The following is a 20,680-nucleotide window of genomic DNA, read 5'->3' on the forward strand; positions in this document are numbered from 1 at the left end:
CTAGGCAGAACGCACAACTAGCTGGTTACTCAAGTCAGTTCTGGCTGCTTCACAGACTCACCTCGGATTACAAGAAACAGTTGAGTCAGACATCACCCAGCCCTGTTCTATGTTATGCATCTCTCTACCCAGTTGGAGGACTTGGTGAGGTGGCACGTACATGCCATCCCAACCTGATGCTAAGCAGCCAGCTTTGAGGAAACCACCCTTAATTTTCTCCCTCTGCTCCAGTAACTTCTACAGATATGTCTGAACATTTCTCTTTGCTACTAGTCTCTGTAGTGGTTCCCTTTGGCTCTGAGTGCTGCATGGGCCTGCAGGAAATTGTCCTGAGTTTGTTTAGCTTAGGAATAATTCAATCAGTCACTTGTCCATTCCTGGTGGAGTAGTTGCAGCTCTATATATCTTTCCAACATTTTCCTATTTCTGAAACCTAGCCTCATACTGTGGACAAACGTTTACATTCTGGGGGAAATTAGAAGCTTTGAAAAGAGTTGAGACTCAGACACTAGGACCGAAAGTGATTCCAGGTGGGCCTCCATGAAATCAAGCTAACAAAGAAGCAAGCACACATAATATAGAAAGAGAATAAACTTAGTCTAAGAAATACGTTTAATAGCAAATGTGTTCTAAGCAGCTCTGACTTCAGGTTCCATTGCACAGCACTGGTAGTCCTAAGGGCTTACTGCTGCGAAGGCAGACACTATTCCAAGACTGACATATGCCACTCATTTGAAATTCACGCTACTTGCATGTGGCAGGTGCAGTCAGTATGCACATCCTCAGGAGAGGAGGATGGGCAGAGGCAGGGAGGGGCAGACACTGTACAGGTTACACAAGAGAGGGGAGCAGCGGAGGTAGGGTGGACCTTGTGTGGCCCCTTATCCGCCATGCCATACTAGGCAGAAACACTGGGAACTGTTAGAATTCAGTAGATTTGCCAAACTGGCCATGGGAATCAAACATGATGATTTCTCTTCCAAGGCAGAATAGGGACTGTTCCTGACTTCTTGAAATCACAGACCTGAGGCCACGGTGACTTGTCAAGATAAAAACACAGCCCCCACCCCCTGTACTCATCAAATTAGACCATGAGGCACAGTGATTTCCCACCTAAGGAAAAGGGGATGTGCTCTACCTGTGCTTGGGAGCTGTCAATGGTCAGGAACCCTTTCCTCCTGCTTCCAGAGGGCCAGTTATGATGTCACAAAGGAGGGTTGTTTGACATATGCTGAGGTGATCCCACTTTCTCATGAGGCTTTTTAAAATCACAATAGTTGTCTGGCTTTATTCTGTTTGTATTCAGGTCTCACCTGGAGGTCGTTCAGTGATGCTGTGGGATTCAAAATATGGAATCTTTGTACTTCACAGGCCATTTGAATCCCCTCATTATTGAAGCTTAAATACTCCCATCTGAGCTGGCTCTGATATCTCCACATGCCAGACTTGTGATTCAAGAGGGGCAAGGCCCTGGCCTCTTTGTGAAGGAAGACCATTCAACAGTGAGCTGTCCCTTCTGGTTCTGACTCCACATGCCCTTATACTCTGAACTAATCCCCTCCTTTCATTTTCCATGGGTATGTCTCACCTCTCTTCAAGATTCAGCTTTCAAATTTCCTCACTAGTCACATCATCAGGGAGAGAATTATAGGACCTCACTTTTCTGATCTTAGAACACAACAGAATAAACTAATGTGTATGAATGAGTCTCTGCTGGCCTATAGATGGCAGGCCCTCCACTAACACAGGTTCCTTTTCCTTTGGGGGTGAAGTAGGTAAAAAACATGGTCTTAAAAAAAGAGAAAGAAACATGGTCTTTTCTTCTGGCTTGAGTCTTCCTTGGCATTGTTCCAAACCATGATTCTATATGGAGCCCCATCAGATCGGCTTCTACAAGTCCTTCTTCCTCTGCCAACACCCTTGCAGGTTCTCCCTCCCTCGTTAGCTAGTGTATATTCCAGGGAAATCCAAATGATTCTAGTATTAACATAAAGTAAGCCACCAAGAACGTGAATTATCGAACTGTAGTGAAATTCACATCAGACCAAATGCTGAATCATGAGTGTGTTTCTGGGTAGCTGTGTGAGCTTGAGCAAGCCATCAAACCTCTCAGCCTTCGATGAGAGGATTGGCCGGTCTGCAAAGTCCTTCTGAGGTCAGGATTCTGTGATGTTCTCTCCCCTCTCCTCCACCCCTCCCCTGCATTTCTTCTGCTCTTTTCTCTTTTCCTCCCAGTTCCTTTTCTCACTTCCTTCCTCCTTCCCTCCCTTTACTTCTCCTTCCCTCCTTCCCTCCTCTCTCTCTCTTCCTCTCTACCTCCTTGTTCTCCCCCCTCTCTCATTTTCTCTTCCCCCTTTCCTGTCCTACTCCCTCACCTGTGACTGGCACTATAAAATGAGATTAAGCTGGCTGCTGCCCAGATTCCCATGGAGGCTGGACATTCTGGGACTTCTTTTAGGAAGTGCCTTACAGCTAATCAAGCTGCATGCTTCTATCTCATGCTACTGCCCACCTCCTAGCTGTTATTCTTTCTCCCACTGACTCCCCAACTAGTTTCCTGGCTTTCACTCTGGTCTACACCAGTCATTCCATTTACCCACATAAGTCAATTAAAGACTTACTGAATACAGATTGGGTCCCTTCCTTTCCCTAGCCAAAACCCACCATCTCTCATAGAATAAACCCAAACTCCTTTCTCTGTTTGCAACCTGACTCCTGCCTACTTCCAATCTCACAGTTGAAGAGACTCAGGACAAAATAGGCAATATTACTTCCAAGTTTAACTTATCAATATGAAGATCAATAAATCCTTTGATGATGGTATCAGGCCATACCAAAAAGGAAGAATAGATTTTTTTAAAAGAAATAATGTTGAATATTAGGGAACATTTAAAACCTGCTGAAATGTCATAACACTTATCAAGCAGGCTATAAATGATGTGAATGAGAAGTTACCTTCCAAGGACAGAAAAAAGAATTTTGGAACATATTAAATGGTACAGGTCATATTGTCAGTGTTGATAAAATTGGCTTTGAGGAAATAAAAATGATAAGACTGAGAGGAGAATTAATCCTTATTAGTCAAAGGAGTTTCTTCTCTTTTTTTTTTTTAAAAAAAATCTTGATTATGAGTTACAGACAACATTTATTATTGAAGTGTCTCTGAGTGCCTCTCCCTACTTGCAAGAACAGTTATTTCCAGCATTTCCTCCTTTGAAAATCCACTGCCAAGTGCAGATCTGGAAGCCCAGGATCCATCATTCTGTGGCTTCCTAGAGGCTGGGCATTCAGAGACCACAGCTGGAAATCATTAGGCTCTCAAAAGAGAGTTGACCATGAAATCACAGGCCACCCAGATTGTTCCAAGATAGTTCTAACATTGACTGAGTTGTATGTGAATGTCATTCTTTGCATGTGTTCTCAGTCTCCAATACCTGTTCAGACAAGGTGGAATTTCCAAGCAGGCAGAAAATGGACTGCTGGTCATGGTAGAGGCCAGTCCTGTGGTGTGGGTCAACAATCCAGAAACGAGTCCCAGTACTGCACATCAGCATCCCTGGGACTTGATACTTTCTCTTTTCTGGGGACACAGTATCATCACCAACAGTCAGAAACAGGGGCTCCTTTTATCTTACCATATCCAGGATAAAAATCGATAAGAAAATGAACAGAATATATGGGACAAAGGGAGAAGTAAGCAGAAGCTGGAAATGAAGTAGAAAAACATATGGAATACAGTCAACACTGCTAGAAATGAACCGCTGAATGCGGATTTGAGTTCCCCAGCAGTCCATACAAAGAGAAAAACAAAAAAGTGAATTGTGCCCCACAGCCACCACTGTAGTCCTTTAATAATATACTCTAGGGCTGCCTTCTATTCACCAGGTCATTTATATTACCCACTTGGAATGCAGTTCAGTTTTAGATGGGATTGTGACCAAGAACTAGTTCACTACTAATCCCACTGCAGCTTCTCCTGCTGGTGTGCTCTGTCTTTAAGATGTGATGTTTTAACCCAAAGTGCTGTGGAAAGGGTAATGTCTTAATATCATAGAGCCTTTAATAAAATCACAAGATATTTGTGGATCTATTGTATGGTGCTCTAGGCTAGGTATGTATAGTACAAACATATCAAAGCTGGTCCCTGCCCTCAGAAACTTGAAAATCTGTGGAATTGGGAAAAGGTACCCCTGATTTTGTATTGTTATTACACTTAGGCAGGTGTAAGAAGTATAAGTGGTTTGTTTGAGTGATTTCAGGAAACACAAGAAGAGGATGGGAAAATGAATCAGGGAAGAAGGCCAATTAATTGTTCATCCCCGGATGGAAAGGGGAATCATTGCAAAGTGTTGTAAGTAGAAAGAAGGAAGAGAGTTATAACAAGAGGATTATCCTATGCCCTCCTCTGCTTCTCTATTCTATATACTCAGTCATCCTGTCCTATTATTAATCATAATATCCATAGGTAGAAAGAGGAGAAAAATCAAAGAAAATATGCTGTCATGGGGAACACTGAGCAAAAAAAAAATGTGAAGATAAATGAGTCGGCCAGGATTATTGGATAGGGCAGGAGGTTTGAGGAGAATAAATTCTGTGAGTGGGGGATCCCTGGGTGGCGCAGCGGTTTGGCGCCTGCCTTTGGCCCAGGGCGTGATCCTGGAGACCCGGGATCGAGTCCCACATCAGGCTCCCGGTGGGTGCATGGAGCCTGCTTCTCCCTCTGCCTGTGTCTCTGCCTCTCTCTCTCTCTCTGTGACTGTCATAAATAAATAAATAAATTAATTAATTAAAAAAAAATTCTGTGAGTGTCCACTAGCTGGGATACTCAGCTGTTTGTAGCACATTTGGTCAGTGTCAGGGTCCTATTCCTCAGACCCTACTGTCTCCGTCCCTGTACAAGCCATTGTTTAAATAAAAATAAATTCTTTGTGATTTGTGAGCGAAAAGCTATCCTTATTGTAATAGGTTGTTATGTGGGCTAATTCCTTTTTTATCATATTATCAGAGAAGAAAATGAATTTTTCTTTGTAAACATTAGGATAGCATCTTGACAGGATTTATGTAATTTGCTTTCACACATTTTTGTTTCCTTAAGTACTCTGTCTTTGCTCTGATTCCATGCCCACCAACATCTTTGACAGTTTGTGTAAATCACAGATGTTCTGGTTTTGAGACGGGGATGCTCACTGGGGAAGGAGTACTGGGCTTCTGTGTTAAACACTAGAACAAACATGGAGGTTAGTCCTTGAGAGCTTGAGCAGAGGCAGTCTGGTTTTGGAGTCTGGCCATGTTTGCCAAATCCAGAACCTGGGCAGTTACTTAACTTTCCAAACTCTGAATTCCTTCAATGATAAAGTAGGAATAAACATATTCATCCTCAGTTTGGGGTTGCTTTGACAATTAAGCCAATAAAGCACTTGATTTTGGTATCTGGTACATAAAAGGAGCTCAATAAATTAGAGTGATGCTCTTATGTAAACATAAGGATTTTATAAACATGATTAGTGTAAATCATTACCTTTGACTATGACTAATGTTGGCATCTTAATTTAAAGTAATAAAAGTGCCACAAAGAATTAATCAGCCATTACAGTGGAGAAGGGAAATAAAGGAAACCCAAAGATGGCTTTTTCACTTGCAAGTATAGATGCTTAGCCATTGAACCAGAACCATTGTCCTGGTTCACCACATCCTCTAAATACAGTTTCCCTGCAACAAAGCCCAGCAGCTTCTTAATGCAAGTGGCTTTGACTCTTTCCCTGACAGCTTTTTCTGGTCCCCAAAGCATGCTCAGCTTATGTAGTTGGCAAGAGGAAGTTTCAGGAGAGTTACTGCCCCGGGGGCAGACTTTAGTTAGTGGAGTCATGATAAATGTCCTGCCTCCTCCTCCTTCAGGTGGGACAACCCTTAGATGTGTTCTACACTTTCTCGCAGAGGTCTCCGCCAGGACTGAGGCCCATGTGCTTAGCATGGCCACTGATTCTTAGCTTACAATGTAGTGCCTTCCATCCCTGCCTTGTCTCACATTCCTACTCTCCCACCAAGGTAGGAGCCACTGGGACCTCTTTCTATATTAACCACCTGCACCAAAATCCTTATCTTAGGCTTGGGTTTTATGGAAAACCCAAGCTAAGATAGATACTTTATTCAGGAAAAATATTCAAGTGAACACTATACATCTGGATTAAGATACATCTGGGGCCCTTGGGTGGCTCAGTTGGTTAAGTGTTGGACTCTGTTTTTTCTCAAGTTATGATCTCAAGGTCGTGAGATTGAGCCCCCACATCTGGCTCTGCTCTGGGTGTGAAGTCTACTTAAGATTCTCTCTCCCTCTCCTGCTGTCTGTCACTACTCTCTCTTAAATTTTTTTTCTCTAACTCAAGTAAGAAAAAAAGACTTCTTAAGTAATAGTTTTATATAGGATTAAGATATGATTTGTCTGTAGCTGAGCAATTCTGTTCAAATCCATGCTCTGTAATGTACTAGTTCTGAGATATTAATCAACAGAAGATACTAGGCAGAGTTCTTAACATAGAGTGATTTTTATAGATTTTAAAAATTACCTTTCTTAAGGTATAATTTGCATACAGTAAAATCATACATTTTAAGTATACAGTTTGATAAGTTTTGACAAATGCATTATATTCCTGTAAACACCACCCCAATAAAACTAACATTTCAATAACCTCAGAAAGTCCTTTTGGTGTTCACAGTCAACCTTCACCTCACTGCTGGCTCAGGCGAGCACTGATCTGATCTCTATCACATAATTCAATAAACTTGATTTAATGCATGATTAAAGGTTAAATTCAGTCAAATTAGTAATAACAATGTGTTAGAAAAAAAGACTTTTATGCTCTATCATTTTTCATCAAAATAATTGGTATTCATCACTTCTATGAGTGATGAAGAGGAAAAGAAAGCCAATTTCAGGGTTGATGCATTTTCTCCTGACTCAGATACGTAAAACAAGAGGTGGGAAGTGAGGGCAAATAAAAAATGGAATCAATTTGAAATTTGGAATGACTTCAGCTCAGAAACACCCGTCTGACACTGATTTATTAAATTAGAGAAAACACCTTCAAATGTAACTTGATATTTATTCCAATTCCTTGGAATTTTAATAGTCATATTGAATTAAGGCCAAATCTCCAACATTTTATTTGGGTAAGCCCCAGAAAGCGGACTCCATGAGAGATAGCAAGTCAATCAATTATTCAACAAATATTTATAGAGCTATGCAATAAGGGTTGTCCTACACCCTATAACAGACAAGGTGCCTCTTCATACAGAGTACACCCTCCTGTAGATAGAGAATAGTGAATCAATATATAACTGAACATAGGGAAAATAAGGGCTGAGCAGAGACTGAAAGAGGGACATGATGGAAGGGACAACTTTAGAAGGTCTTTCTGAAGTCACCTTTAAGCTGATTCTGAGTGACATGGAATGAGCTAGAATAGCACAGGCTAAGTCTGGCATGTAGAGGGAACCATTCGTGCAAAGACCTTGAGGCTGAAACAAGCCTAGAATGTGGCAGGTTCCAGGCTTGAGGGTAGGTTAGCATTGTCAGAGCATGGAATCAGTGGGGAGAGTGGTGTGAGATGAGATGGGGGACACAGAGAGGTGCATATCCTAGGGGGATGGGGTTAGGATTTACTTTATGTTCTAGAAGAAGCCATTGGTGGATTTTAGACTGATTTCAGACCGTATTTTCAAGAATTTACTCTGAATGCCACAGGGGAGATTGTATTGTAAAGAGTCAAGAAGCAGAAGTTGAAATCTACTTAGTCACCCAAGTGAGAGATGATGAAGTCTTGGATCAGTGGTACAAATAAAGTGGCCAGTTTCACACCTATTTGGAGGTAAAGTAAGGATTTTCTGACATCAAAGATAACATCTGCATCTTGGTATATAAAGTATATAAAGTCTAGGAAGAGGCAATGTCTGAGAGATAGATTGGGGATTCATCAGCCTTTATATGATACCTAAACCAATGGGGAGAATGAGATCAGCCAGGAAGAGCATTTAGAATGAAAGGGGGGGGGTATTCTGCATTTAGGAGACAGAAGCAGCAAAGGAGATGGGAAGGAGTAGCCAGAAAAGGTCAAGCAACAGGAAGAGATCATTAATCATGAAAGCCAAAAAATAAAGTGTTCAAGAAATATTTATCTGAGAAAGTAAAATCCAGGAAGTATGTTTTTATTGATGAGTTGACCACTATCAATTTGATGTAGGACTGTGAATCAGGTCAATGTAGCATCAGGCAGTCGTTTTTTAAAAGATTTTATTTATTTATTCATAAGAGACATAGAGAGAGGCAGAGACACAGGCAGAGAGAGGAGCAGGCTCCCTGCGGGGAACCTGATGCGGGACTCATCCGAGGGCCCCAGGATCATGCCCTGACCCGAAGGGAGATGTTCAACCGCTGAGCCCAGGAGTCCCACATCAAGCAGTCTTAACAGGAGAACATATTTTGAGGAACCCACATGAATTCATCCTGTTCTCAACCTCAAAGATCCTATGGTTCTGCACTCCCTTAGTCCTGTTCTGGTTTTCTGCTTTGCACCACAGAAGAAGTGGTTCTACTTCAACATTTGCTTATATCCTCCCCTTTTATTCCACCATTTTATCTCAAGAGAAATTAGGAGATTTGACATAGTGATCATACAACAAAGTTTTAATTGGTTTCATGATCTCATGGTTTAGCACTTGGGTTTAATTAAAAAGTCTGAAGCCCCAGTGCACGCACGTGTTGGGAAAAAATTCTTAGGTCAGCCAATAATCATTCCTGCTTCTTTTTTTTTTTTTAATTTTTGGTGTATTTTTTATTGGAGTTCAGTTTGCCAATATATACTATAACACTCAGTGCTCATCCCGTCAAGTGCCCCCCTCAGTGCCCGTCACCCAGTCACCCCAAGCCCTCCGCCCACCTCCCCTTCCACTACACTTGTTCGTTTTCCAGAGTTAGGAGTCTCTCATGTTCTGTCACTTTCTCTGATTTTTCCCACTCATTTTCTCTACTTTCTGCTATAATCTCTTTCCAACAAGCACATGACAAAATGCTCCGTATCATGTGCCATTAGGAAAATACACATCAAAACCACAATGAGATACCACTGAGAATGGGGAAAATTAGCAAGGCAGGAAACCACAAATGTTGGAGAGGATGCGGAGAAAGGGGAACCCTCCTGCACTGTTGGTGGGAATGTGACCTGGTGCAGCCACTCTGGAAAAGTGCGTGGAGGTTCCTCAAAGAGTTCAAAATAGACCTGCCCGGGTCCCTGGTCGCGTCTCCGGACCCGCCGGCCTGTCTTCGCTGCTCGCCAAGGACGCCTACCTGCAGGGCCTGGCCAGGAAGACCTGCTCCCAGCCCAGCCTGGAGCCGCAGAAGCGCGCGTCCGCCAGTAAAGCTCGAAGCTCTGAAGCTGCTGGGCCTCCCAAAAAGAAGAGGCAGACGGCGCAGAAGAAATCCCAGAGGCGGGCGGAGAAGGCTGTGGAGCCTAAGTCCCAGGCCCTGGAGAAGTCTCCCCCAGCTTCCAGGGCTGGAAAGCCAGCAGTAGCCGAGGAGGAAGAGGCCTTCGGCTCCACGGGATCCCCAGCAGGTGCCCTGGTTACAGAGCCTGACTCTCTCTTTGCCTTGGAGGTTGTGCGACAGCGGCTACATGAAGAAGTTCAGGGGGCCCGGCATCAGGGCCGCACCGCCGAGCTGTCTCCCGCCGCCTTGGAGAAGAGACGGCGGAGGAAACAGGAGCGGGACCGGAAAAAGAGAAAGCGAAAGGAGCTGAGGGCAAAGGAGAAGGTGGCACGGGCTGCGGAGGTTGCTGAGCCGCCCCATGAGCCCCACGAGCCACCCCCTGAGGAGGCACAGTCAGGGCTGCTCTTCAACAAGGTGGAGGGGACTGAGGAGCAAGCCAGCAGCAAGGCCCAGCGCCGGAAGGAGAAGAGGCAGAAGCTGAAGGGGAACCTGACGCCGCTGACGGGCAAGAACTACCGGCGGCCGCTGCAGCGCCTTCAGGCACGGCAGGCTCGGCTGGACGAGCTGCGGGACCAGGACGAGGGGAAGGCCCGGGAGCTCGAGAGTAAGATGAAGTGGACCAACCTGCTGTACAAGGCCCAGGGCGTGCGCATCCGAGACAATGAGCACCTGCTGCAGGAGGCCCTGAAGCGCAAGGAGAAGCGCACCGCCCACGTGGTCGAGAGGATGCAGCGGCGGCAGGATAAGCGGCGGCAGAACCTGCGCAAGAAAAAGGCGGCCCGGGCAGAGCAGCGCCTGGAGAAGGCCCACAGGAAGGGCCGCATCCTTCCCCAGGACCTGGAGCGGGCTGGCCTGGCGTGAGGGCCTGCAGCCCGGGTACCCAGACCACGCCCCTGACCTGGGACTGCCCTCCCACATCCTGGGACACTGAGCAGGAGCTCCTGGCCAGCAGGAGGCTCCGTGGGCTCACCTTGCCAGTGGGTTCTCAGGGCTCAGCTCCTATGTGTCAAAGGAGGAGTGCTGCTGACAATGGAGGCCTGGATCCTCCAGAGCCCAGAAAGCTGTGACTGGGCCCGGGGTCCAGCCTTCTCTTAGGAGGTTGTAAAGCTCCCCGGACGTTTGCAGGGTGAGGGATGAATGGAGGCTGCAAGGGCTCTGGGGGGCATGTCACTGGCCCTTCTTCCCCACCGTGTTGGCATAAGCTGGGAAAGAATGGCCTTTGGAACTGCCCATGTCAGTCCAAAACTCACCTGGAAGGGAGGAAACTCAGAACTGCTGTACCCTGAGGCAGAGGTGGAATGGGCCTCGGGACTGGCAGAGGGTGGAGCTGACCTTAGCTGAGACTGGGAGGGAATCATCCTGAGCTGACTTGTAAGAGGAGCAAGAATTAGAGCTTAAGGTAAACATGTGCATGAAAAATGTTCAGGTGCCTGCTGGGTTGGGGGTGGGGGGGTGCCTGAGGGACTCAGTTAAGTGGGCCTGACTCCTGATTTTGGCTCAGGTCCTAATCTCAGGATCCTCAGATTGAGCCCCATGTCTGGCTCTATCCTCAGTTTGGAATCTGTTTGAAATTCTTTTACTCTCCTTCTTGCTTTTCCTGCTCTTGCTGTCTCTCATTTTAAAATAAATACATTTTCTGGGAGGGGGAAGTTGTCTTCTGGAAGATGGGCACAGTATACACGACGCTGGGAGGAAGGGAGAGGCGGGATGGGTGGGAGGGTGTCAGTCCAGGAGAAGGCAGGAGATGAGGAGGGATAGAAGCTAGGACTCAGCGAGGCTATGGAAGATGCCCAGTGAGGTGGTGGAAGTCCACGCATACCTGCCAGCAGCAGAACCACTGCAGACGCACAAGACCGGCAGGGGGCTGGTGTGGATTTCGTGGCTCGTGAATCACTTTTCAGTAAATCCTTGATAACTTTTGTAAACTTTTATACTGGGGTCTTTATACACACCTATGAGTCGACCTGGGTGGTAGAGTCCTGGAAGTGAAATTTAAAGTTTTGATATATTGGTGGCTCAGTCAGTAGGGTGTCCAACTCTTGAGTTCAGCTCCGGTCATGATCTTTGCCTGCAGGAATTGAGCCCTGCATCAGGCTCTGTAGTCAGCATGGTGTCTGCTTGTCTCTCTCCCTCTCCCCACCCCCATCTCTCAAATAAATAAAAAACTATAATCTTTAAAAAATAAAATAGACCTGCCCTACGACCCAAAAATTGCACTGTTGGGGATTTACCCCAAAGATGCAGATACAGTGAAAGACCGAGACACCCTCACCCCGATGTTTCTAGCAGCAATGTCCACAACAGCCAAACTGTGGAAGGAGCCTCGGTGTCCATTGAAAGATGAATGGATAAAGAAGATGTGGTTTATGTATACAGTGGAACATTACTCAGCCATCAGAGAGGACAAATACCCACCATTTGCTTCGACATGCATGTACCTGGAGGGTATTATGCTGAGTGAAGTAAGTCAATTGGAGAAGGATAAACATTATATGGTTTCACCTGTTTCATTTTACATGTTTGCTCTTAAGAAAGCATTCTTTTATGTAGTCCAGAAACAAAGAAATATAGGCAATCACAGGAGAGGATTTTTTTGAAATAGTTCTGGTTCAGACATATGGTATCCATTCCAAAGGCTGGCATTATTCTCTCCTACGTTTACATCTCTCTTCTCTAGAACTAATCCTCTTCAGCACTTTAAAAAAACACACACTTAAGCTAAAAGATAAATTCTAGTTAAGAATGGAGGCTTTTTTTTCTCCTATCCTCATTTTTTTTTAAGACATATGCTAGGGAGACATTAACTTAGATTATCAAGTTTGCTGAAGAGTCTCTAAGACTCAAATTTGTTTCTCCGTACTTCATTATTTTTTTGAGGAGAAGCATATTTTTCAATATGCATAGAGTTAGCCACATGCTTTATTGATGATTCTTTAACTGATGACACAAGCTATGTGATGTCATCGCAGAAGAATGCTACCCTTCAGTAGAACACTCAGCTTCTCAATCTATGAGCAACTTGGAAACAATTTTGCCAATATGATTCAACTACAAAAAATTAACAAGAACAACAAAAACATTCCCAACCATGCCCTCAGCCCTTATATAAAGCTTAGGAATGTAGGAGCTGCTTGGTTCCTCTGGAAACTCAGAGGCAACTACATTACCTTAAGGCAGACAAAGAGGCACAGGAGAAAACTTTACTTTCTCACATGGTCTCTCTTGTTCTCTCTCTAAAAAGGTGGTATGCTGAAGAGCTGAGTTTGGCTACTCCTTTTTCATTGTTTCTGTAACAGATGGCTACTTGCTATCCATGGATATGGATGGAAAGTCAGATCTGAAGGACAAGACTCTGTTGCCTTGGCCTAACCAGTTTCCACAAGGATCATCAGAACTTCTGTATTCCTAAGCCTAATGGCCCCTTCCCACTTTTTACCTGTGCTATCCTTTCTTTTTTTTTTTTTCATAATGGAATGATTTATTTTTTTTAATAAATTAATTTTTTATTGGTGTTCAGTTTACCAACATACAGAATAACACCCAGTGCTCATCCCGTCAAGTGCCCCCCTCAGTGCCTGTCACCCTGTGCTATACTTTCTTAAGCATTTGGAATTCTCTGATCTTGAGTTCTTCTCCCATACTTCTTACTTTTCTCCCTCCCCTTCCTCTGATGGCCCCTTCAATATCAGTCTCTCAGCTCCTGTCTATGATTGCCTTTTCCTTTCACATACACACCCTCTCAGTGATGGCCACTCAGGAGTGGGCAGGACAGCTTCTCTCAGCTGGTGTGCCAGCCTCAGATTCTCTCTATATCCAAGCTGTATAAAAATGTCAGCTGGTTGTACTCACCTGGATTCGTCTATTCATTTATTCATTTACTTGTTCATTCATTTAATTGACAACTGTGGATGACTGCTTGCTTGGACAGGGTGGGGGTATCATGACAAATAAGACAGCACAGTCCCTTGTCTTACCCACCAAGTCTGTATTATTACTCACAGGAACACCAAATTCAAAATGGTCATCACAGAACACAGCATCTTGGACCTTAAAGCTGCCCTCTTCATATGAATGGCACCCAATACTCAAGGCATGAATCTAACCAATCCATCTCCAAGCCATGGCAATTCTATTTTCTAGCTCTTAAACTGACTAGTTTTCTCTATTTTCATTTCTCCTGCCACCATCACTGCTAGACTGTTATTCCCAACCCTTATTATGGTGAACACACCCTGCTTTATTCCTCCAATTCCTTTTCCTCAGGAGTACAGCTCAGTCTCTTTAATCTGAACTTTAGGGCTCCCAGAATTGATCCCTGCCCATTTCCCAGTATCTTGTCCTCACATTCCCAAATAAGACCCCAGACTGGCCACACCAATGATTCTGTGCAGTTGTGCATGTGCCTGGTTCACCTTTACCCTGGAGCCTTTCCACATCTTGCTCCCTCTTCCTGGTAAGCCCTGTCCTTCCTCTATACCATCCTGGTCCTTATTCCCTTCTGAATTCCTGCCTATTCTTTAGGTTTCCCTCAAACTCCTCAAGGTATCTTACAATTTAAAAAAATATTTTATTTATTTTTTCATGAGAGATATACAGAGAGAGAAGCAGAGACACAGGTAGAGGGAGAAGCAGCCTCCCTGCAGGGAGTCCAATGTGGGACTTGATCCCAGGACCCTGGGATCATGACCTCAGCCAAAGCAGACGCTCACCCACTGAGCCACCCAGGCATCCCGGTGTCTTACAATTTGCTCCACTCTCAATTTTATCTTAATGCAGGACATTGTGATGTCACTTCCTGCTGCCCTGACCATGTAAATGCTATTTTGGTCCCCATTTTAGCATGGTGTTCAGAACATACGATGTATGTTGAGTTAATGAATGAATGAAGAATTTTTTAAGCCAAGTTATTTAGCTGGGTATCAAGGGAAAAAAAGGATGTGCACTTAAAAGGGAGAAGAGACTTTGAAGGAATAAAAATGTCCCCAGCAATGTCTCTAAGAAGTGGGATTAGAGATGATGCAGAATAAGACCTCTTGGTTCTTCCTATCCCACCTGGAAAAGATCAAATTGTCCCTAAAGTCATTTGGGAAATCCCCTCATATTAAGTAAATAATCTTAATAAAATTGCTCAGAGAAAGCTTTGGAAATGTACCCTGCCTATTAAATCATATTCACAAAGTGAGTATCTAAAAATTATTTGGTATTACTCAGTTGAATTCTTAAATATACTTGCTGTTAGAAATGCTTATCTTTTCTGAAAGCTTAGTGTCAGGGTAGATTGAACTGAAATTGTTTGGACATGAATTGGAGTAATACCTGAAATAATCAATTTATAAATAATGAAAGGTTGGATGAGACACTCTTAACTCTAAGAAACAAACTGAGGGCTGCTGGAGGGGAAGTGGGTGAAGGGACAGGGTAACTGGGTGATGGGCATTAAAGAGGGCATGGGATGTAATAAGCACTGGGTGTTATATGCAACCGATGAATTATTGAACACTAGTATTTTGGCTAATTGAGTTTAAATTTTAAAAAAGAAAAAAAAAAGGACAGATAAAACTGACATCAGATATCAATATAAACCAAGAAACTCCAGGACCAACTAAGAATTGTGTTTTTTGCAGTTATAAAATAAAGTTTTATTCCTAACACTACTTTGGCTTTTCCCTCTATGTTTTTAAGTTGGAATTTATAGTGATTTATGCAACTTTAATAAAAGAGAAGTTTTGGAAAAAATAATGAGAAGTTGAGAAGAATTAGTCTGTTTTAAATATATATTTGCAAAGTAGTTGTAAAATGCCTATAAAATATTGATAACTGGGGTGCCTAGGTGGCTCATTCAGTTGAATGTCTGCCTTTGGCTCAGGTCATGATCCCAGGGTCCTGGAATCAAGTCCCACGTCAGGCTCCCTACTCAGCAGGGAATCTGCTTCTCTCTCTACCCTTCCTCATGCTCATGCTCTGTCTCTCTCTCAAATAAATAAATAAATAAAATATTTTTTTAAAGTTGCTTTCTGGACTCAGCTCACATGCAGACCTTATATTTGGTTGCTTTTGTGCCTGATTCTAAATCAAACTTGTATTTACACTTCAATCAACGTTTTCAGTTTGCATTAATGAGAAACAGCACCTAGAATAATCAATATTTGTTGAAAGATGGAGCCTGCAGTTCTATAGCTCTTAAATTCCCAAAGTGCTTTTCATACAAAACACCAAATTTTAATCTTTTATAAAGTCTTGTGAAGTATTCATATGATGCCCATTTTGGAAATGAGAGAAGTAAATCTCAAGTTAGGTGATTTGTTCAAGATCATGCAGTGATAATTAAAGCAATAAATTAAAAGTTAGTTCATGACATATGAAGTATTAACAATAGAAAAAGTATACTAAAAGCGATCCCTTTTCATAGAACTCCATTCAATGAACTTATTAGCCTTCTCCTCCCCCTCAATCCAACCCCGTCTTTCTTTGTTCATACCGGAACACACATCAACCATGAAAGCTTCTTGGGGAAAGTTTTGATAGCTCCAAGACAAGAGCCCTTTAAAAATCTCAGCCTGGACTTTGTTCATTAGTCACTCACTCGACTTCACCCCATCCTGAACTCTCTGGGACTCAAAAGTTGACAGTTGCATTTCATATGACACTGATTCAGGATCTTTATAAAAACTGTCTAAGATAGGGACTCCTGGGTGGCTCAATGGTTGGGCGTCTGCCTTTGGCTCAGGTCGTGATCCCGGGGTCCTGGGATTGAGTTCCCCATTAGGTTACCCACAGGGAGCCTCCTTCTCTCTCTGCCTGTGTCTCTGCCTCTCTCTATATGTCTCTCATGAGTAAATAAATAAAATCTTAAAAAAAAAAGGCCCAAGATATTGTGTAAGATACCCTGCTTCCAAAGATCTGTGTTCCAACTGAGTACAGAGGCCTTGAATTCTTTTCCTGTTGAAGATTACCACTTCAATTACATAGTTAGTATATGGATAAGAGCTTGCATTACCTGGGTTCTGGGTTGCACAGAGATGATGAGAAAATGACAGCTTCCTGGAGGCCCTTCAGTGAGTTATCATGGAGTGTGGGAGTTGGAAGGATCTGATCACAACCCTTCATTGTGTAAAGAAACAGAGATGCAGAGAAGCTGAATGACCTATCCAGGGTTCACAGTAAGCCAGGAGCAAGGCCAAGGTCAGAATTCAGGAGACCACATTTCTCACTTAGTACTACTGACAGGCTCACGCTGCCATGACTTGTTTTATTAAACTTGCATTTTTGTCTTGCACTGATCAAGATGTCTTTGCCTAAGCAATCTTTTAGAATAGCATTTGTTATGGCTATTGGTAGAATATTTTAAATTTTTTCTTTGCTGGGTCATTGCCACCATGATGTTAGCATCCTGTCATTTATCCCATCTGAGAAATCCCTGTCTTAACCCTGTATTCCCTTCCAGGTACCACCTTGTTTCCTTGATCCCCTTTAAAATAAATCTCATTTTCTCCTCTCTTTTTCTCTTGAACATGTGCAAATCAGCAGTCTGTGAGTCAAGTTCAGATGCCCCTGCCATCTAATGGAATATCCCATATTTCTAGAGTACCAGGCAATGTGCTAGGTACTGGAAGCAAAACAGCTGATGAAGTCCACTCTACTAAATGCATGGTCTGGGGCCTGTCCTCACCTTTTTGACCTGTTGACATCACCAGATGCAGTTGGTTGTACCCTATTCCTTAAGCACTTCCCACATTTGGCTTCCAGCCTCTTGGTTCCTCTTCTCACTTTGGCTGGTTGGCTTTTCCCTTTTCTCTTCACAACCAGCATCTCTCTTCTAACCATGCCCACTCTCCAGGTGATCTCATCCAGCTTCATGACTTTGAAAACCACCTACCCTAGCAACTCTCACATTTGCATCACCAGGCTGTACCTCTCCTTGGAGCTTGAGACTTGTGTATCTAACTGATGATCCAGACCCCCATTTGGATGTCTACTAGGCACCTAAACTTAATATCTCCAAATCAAAACTGCTTAACTCCCCCTCCCTATCCATCTTCTCTCTCTCTCTCTCTCTCTCTTTATTGTCATTATCTCATTCTTCAAGAGTTCACCTAAAAAAAAAATCTCCGAGTCATCTTTGGCTCTTCTTTTCATAACACCCCACATCCAGTCCAGCAACAAAATCTGTTGACTCAGTCTTCAAAATATCCAGAATCAGACCCCTGATGCCACCACCCAGGCTTCATCATATCCTGCCTGGCTTTCCTGTCACCCCTCACCTTGTGCATCCTCCACAGAGAAGCCAGAGGGACCTCAGGCATGCAGACTGCTGCTTGTGGCTCCTCTGCTACCATTTCCTTGAAATATTTATTTTACTCAGGACCAACGCTGATGTCATCCTGTGAGACCAGGGTCTTATCCTCTGAGCTTGCCTCCTTCTCTTCTACATCCCACTCACTGTGCTCCATCCCTCACCAGATAAGCTCTCCTTTGAAGATCCTGTGTCAAGGGCATTCCTCCCTTAGATGTTGGTAAAAGTCACACCCTACCCTCCTCAGTTCCTGGTGAAAACATTGCCTTCTTAGTGACTTTTTCTTTTTTTTTTTAAAGATTTTATTTATTTATTCGTGACAGACACACAGAGAGAGGCAAAGACATAGGCAGAGGGAGAAGCAGGCTCCCTGTGGGGAACCTAATGGGGAACTCGATCCCAGGACCCCGGGATCACGACCTGAGCCACCCAGCCATCCCCTTAGTGACTTTTTCTTACCACTTTACTTAAAATGGTGACTTTTCTCCACCTCCATCAGTTCCCCAAATCCCTCTGCTTCATTTAATTTTTCTTCATAGTGCTTGTCCCCATCTAATTATATAATATATATCACTGATTTAATGATTTATTGTCTGTATCCCCAATCCCACAACTAGAATGCTAATCTCATGGAGTCCAGTCTCTGCTGCATCCCCAATACTTGGGAGGGTGCCTACCATAGAAAGCATGTCCAGTAAACCAGTGTTAAAATATTAGAAAGTACAGAAAAATGAGGAAAAAATAGAAAAGCCACCTTCCATCTCATCAACAAGATTCTTTAGTAAGCTATTTTGCTTGTTATTTTTTGCTAATTTTCTGAGACTGTTTCTAGGCATATTGTAGGTATGTATATAATTTTTCCAAAATTTATAAAATAATATTTTGGTAACAGCATGATAATATATCATATGGATTTATAATAATTGAGTTTGATATTTCTTCTGTTATTATAAACAATGCAGACATTTTCCTACACAAATATACACTTTTGTATTTGTTTCCTTAAGAGAAGTTTCTAGAAGTGGAACAATTATTACTAAGTCAAAAGTTATAAATTTATTTTCTCAGCAAGACATAAAGCGCAGTCAATACTATGCATTAGGGAATATTTAATTCAAGGATAAGTCCTCAAAATAGTGTAGATGCACCCTATATTCATCACTTTCTATGCTTATGATACCATGAGAATCCATGTGTAATATAGTCCTGCTTGGGTTTGATAAAATCAGCATGGAGTAAATTTTCTTCACTCTGAGTCAAGAAAAGAAAATGAGCTCATCCATTTAGAGATAATTCCTGCCTCACAAGTGGGAACAAATAAGATATTTTGATATTCCACACTAAGGAAGCACAAAGTCAGAAGAGTGGGATTGGGCCTCTGCTTTGCTAATTATTTGACCTACATCCTTGAAAGGGAATCTTGTGACTCCTCTGTATCTCATTTGCTTTTAGCTTGAATGATGATTTGGGGCTAAATGACCAAGGAATCCGAGTCTCCTTTCACCTTATATGAGCCATGAGTCTAAATTTCAATGTTTAAAATCATTCCATTCTGTTTCTTATAAAGTTAAGTATACATCAACCCAGCAATTCTAATGTTAGGCATTTATCCAAGTAAAATAAAAGCATATATCCACAAGAAGTCTTATACAAGAATGTTCATGATAGTCTCAAAGTATGAGCCACTCAAATGTCTTTTAACAAGATATATATATATATATTTTTAAAGATTTTATTTATTCAAGAGAGACACACAGAGAGAGGCAGAGACATAAGCAGAGGGAGAAGCAGGCTCTCTGTGGGGAGCCTAATGTGGGACTCGATCCCAGGACCCCAGGATCATGACCTGAGCCAAAGGCAGATGCTCAACCACTGGACCACCCAGATATTCCCAACAGGATATATTAATGGACTTCTACTCAATACTAAAAAGAAATGAATTATTGATACAACAGCATGGGTAAATATGGGCATGCTAAGTGAAAGAAACCTAACATGTATTATATAATTCCATTTATATGAAGTTATAATAATCCATTAGTTGTTGAATTCAGACTGGTTGCCATGGGTTAGAACAGAGGGTCCTTGATTGAGAAGAAGCACAAGGAACCACCTGGGGTGATGTTAATATTCTATATCTTGTAGCATGTGGTAATTATACACAGACATATTCAACTGATACAACTCATCCAATCAACACTGAAGAAGCGTGTTTTATTGTGTGTAGATTATACTTCACCCCAATATTTTTTAGAAACCTCACCATGTTCCCAATGAGTCCAAATGCAGGATTGAAGAGTGAGCTGGACATTTAGGGGTATGTGGCCTTCACTTGGGAGCACATATTTGGGGTTGCGGGGGTCATTCCAAAAGCGGAGCTATATGGCCCCAGAGCCTTAGGCCAGTTTCTGAAGAAGGGCCTACACCCCAGGCCTTCTTGGATGCTTCAGACAAGTCCACTTTCCAGCCCCAGGACCTCCTAATTCAACTGCGAATGTATGGGTGAGAAGTAAACATTGCTGCAGGGCTGCAAAACAGACTGATGGTCTGAGATACTTTAGAAGCCCCAGGTGAGTGGTGTGAAGCCTTTCAGAAAAAATACCAAATGTAATTCCAGAATGGATGTAGTGGTTTAGTCTTACCAAAGTCCAGTCTCAGCTGTTGGCGCACAGAAATCTCAAAGCTGCCAATGTGCTTTATCTCAATTTTACAAGTGCTAAGTACTGGAATTCAAAGCCAAGAACAATCCTTCCCTAGGACAAGAAACACATGTTTCCCAACAGTGGGACCAAAGCTTGTGACCTTTGGGTAGAAGCTGCACAGCTGCACAATTATCTGGGTAATTCCCTACTGAGAAGGAGATGTGAGACCAGAGGTATAAATCCTAAACAAATAAAGACCAATCTGGG

At 43.0% G+C, this 20,680-nt stretch overlaps 1 protein-coding gene across 1 annotated transcript; it reads left to right on the forward strand.

The window, feature by feature from the left end:
* Window positions 1-9,244: 9,244 nt before the first annotated feature.
* LOC485740 (surfeit locus protein 6-like) lies at window positions 9,245-11,192 on the forward strand (the record flags this gene model as incomplete). Its single annotated transcript, XM_038571419.1, has 1 exon — window positions 9,245-11,192. A coding segment is annotated over one exon (1,095 nt), but the record flags the coding sequence as incomplete, so codon positions are not given.
* Between the last annotated feature and the right edge of the window lie 9,488 nt (window positions 11,193-20,680).

The sequence above is a fragment of the Canis lupus genome, chromosome 24, assembly GCF_011100685.1.
Source record: "Canis lupus familiaris isolate Mischka breed German Shepherd chromosome 24, alternate assembly UU_Cfam_GSD_1.0, whole genome shotgun sequence".
Lineage (NCBI taxonomy): Eukaryota > Metazoa > Chordata > Mammalia > Carnivora > Canidae > Canis > Canis lupus.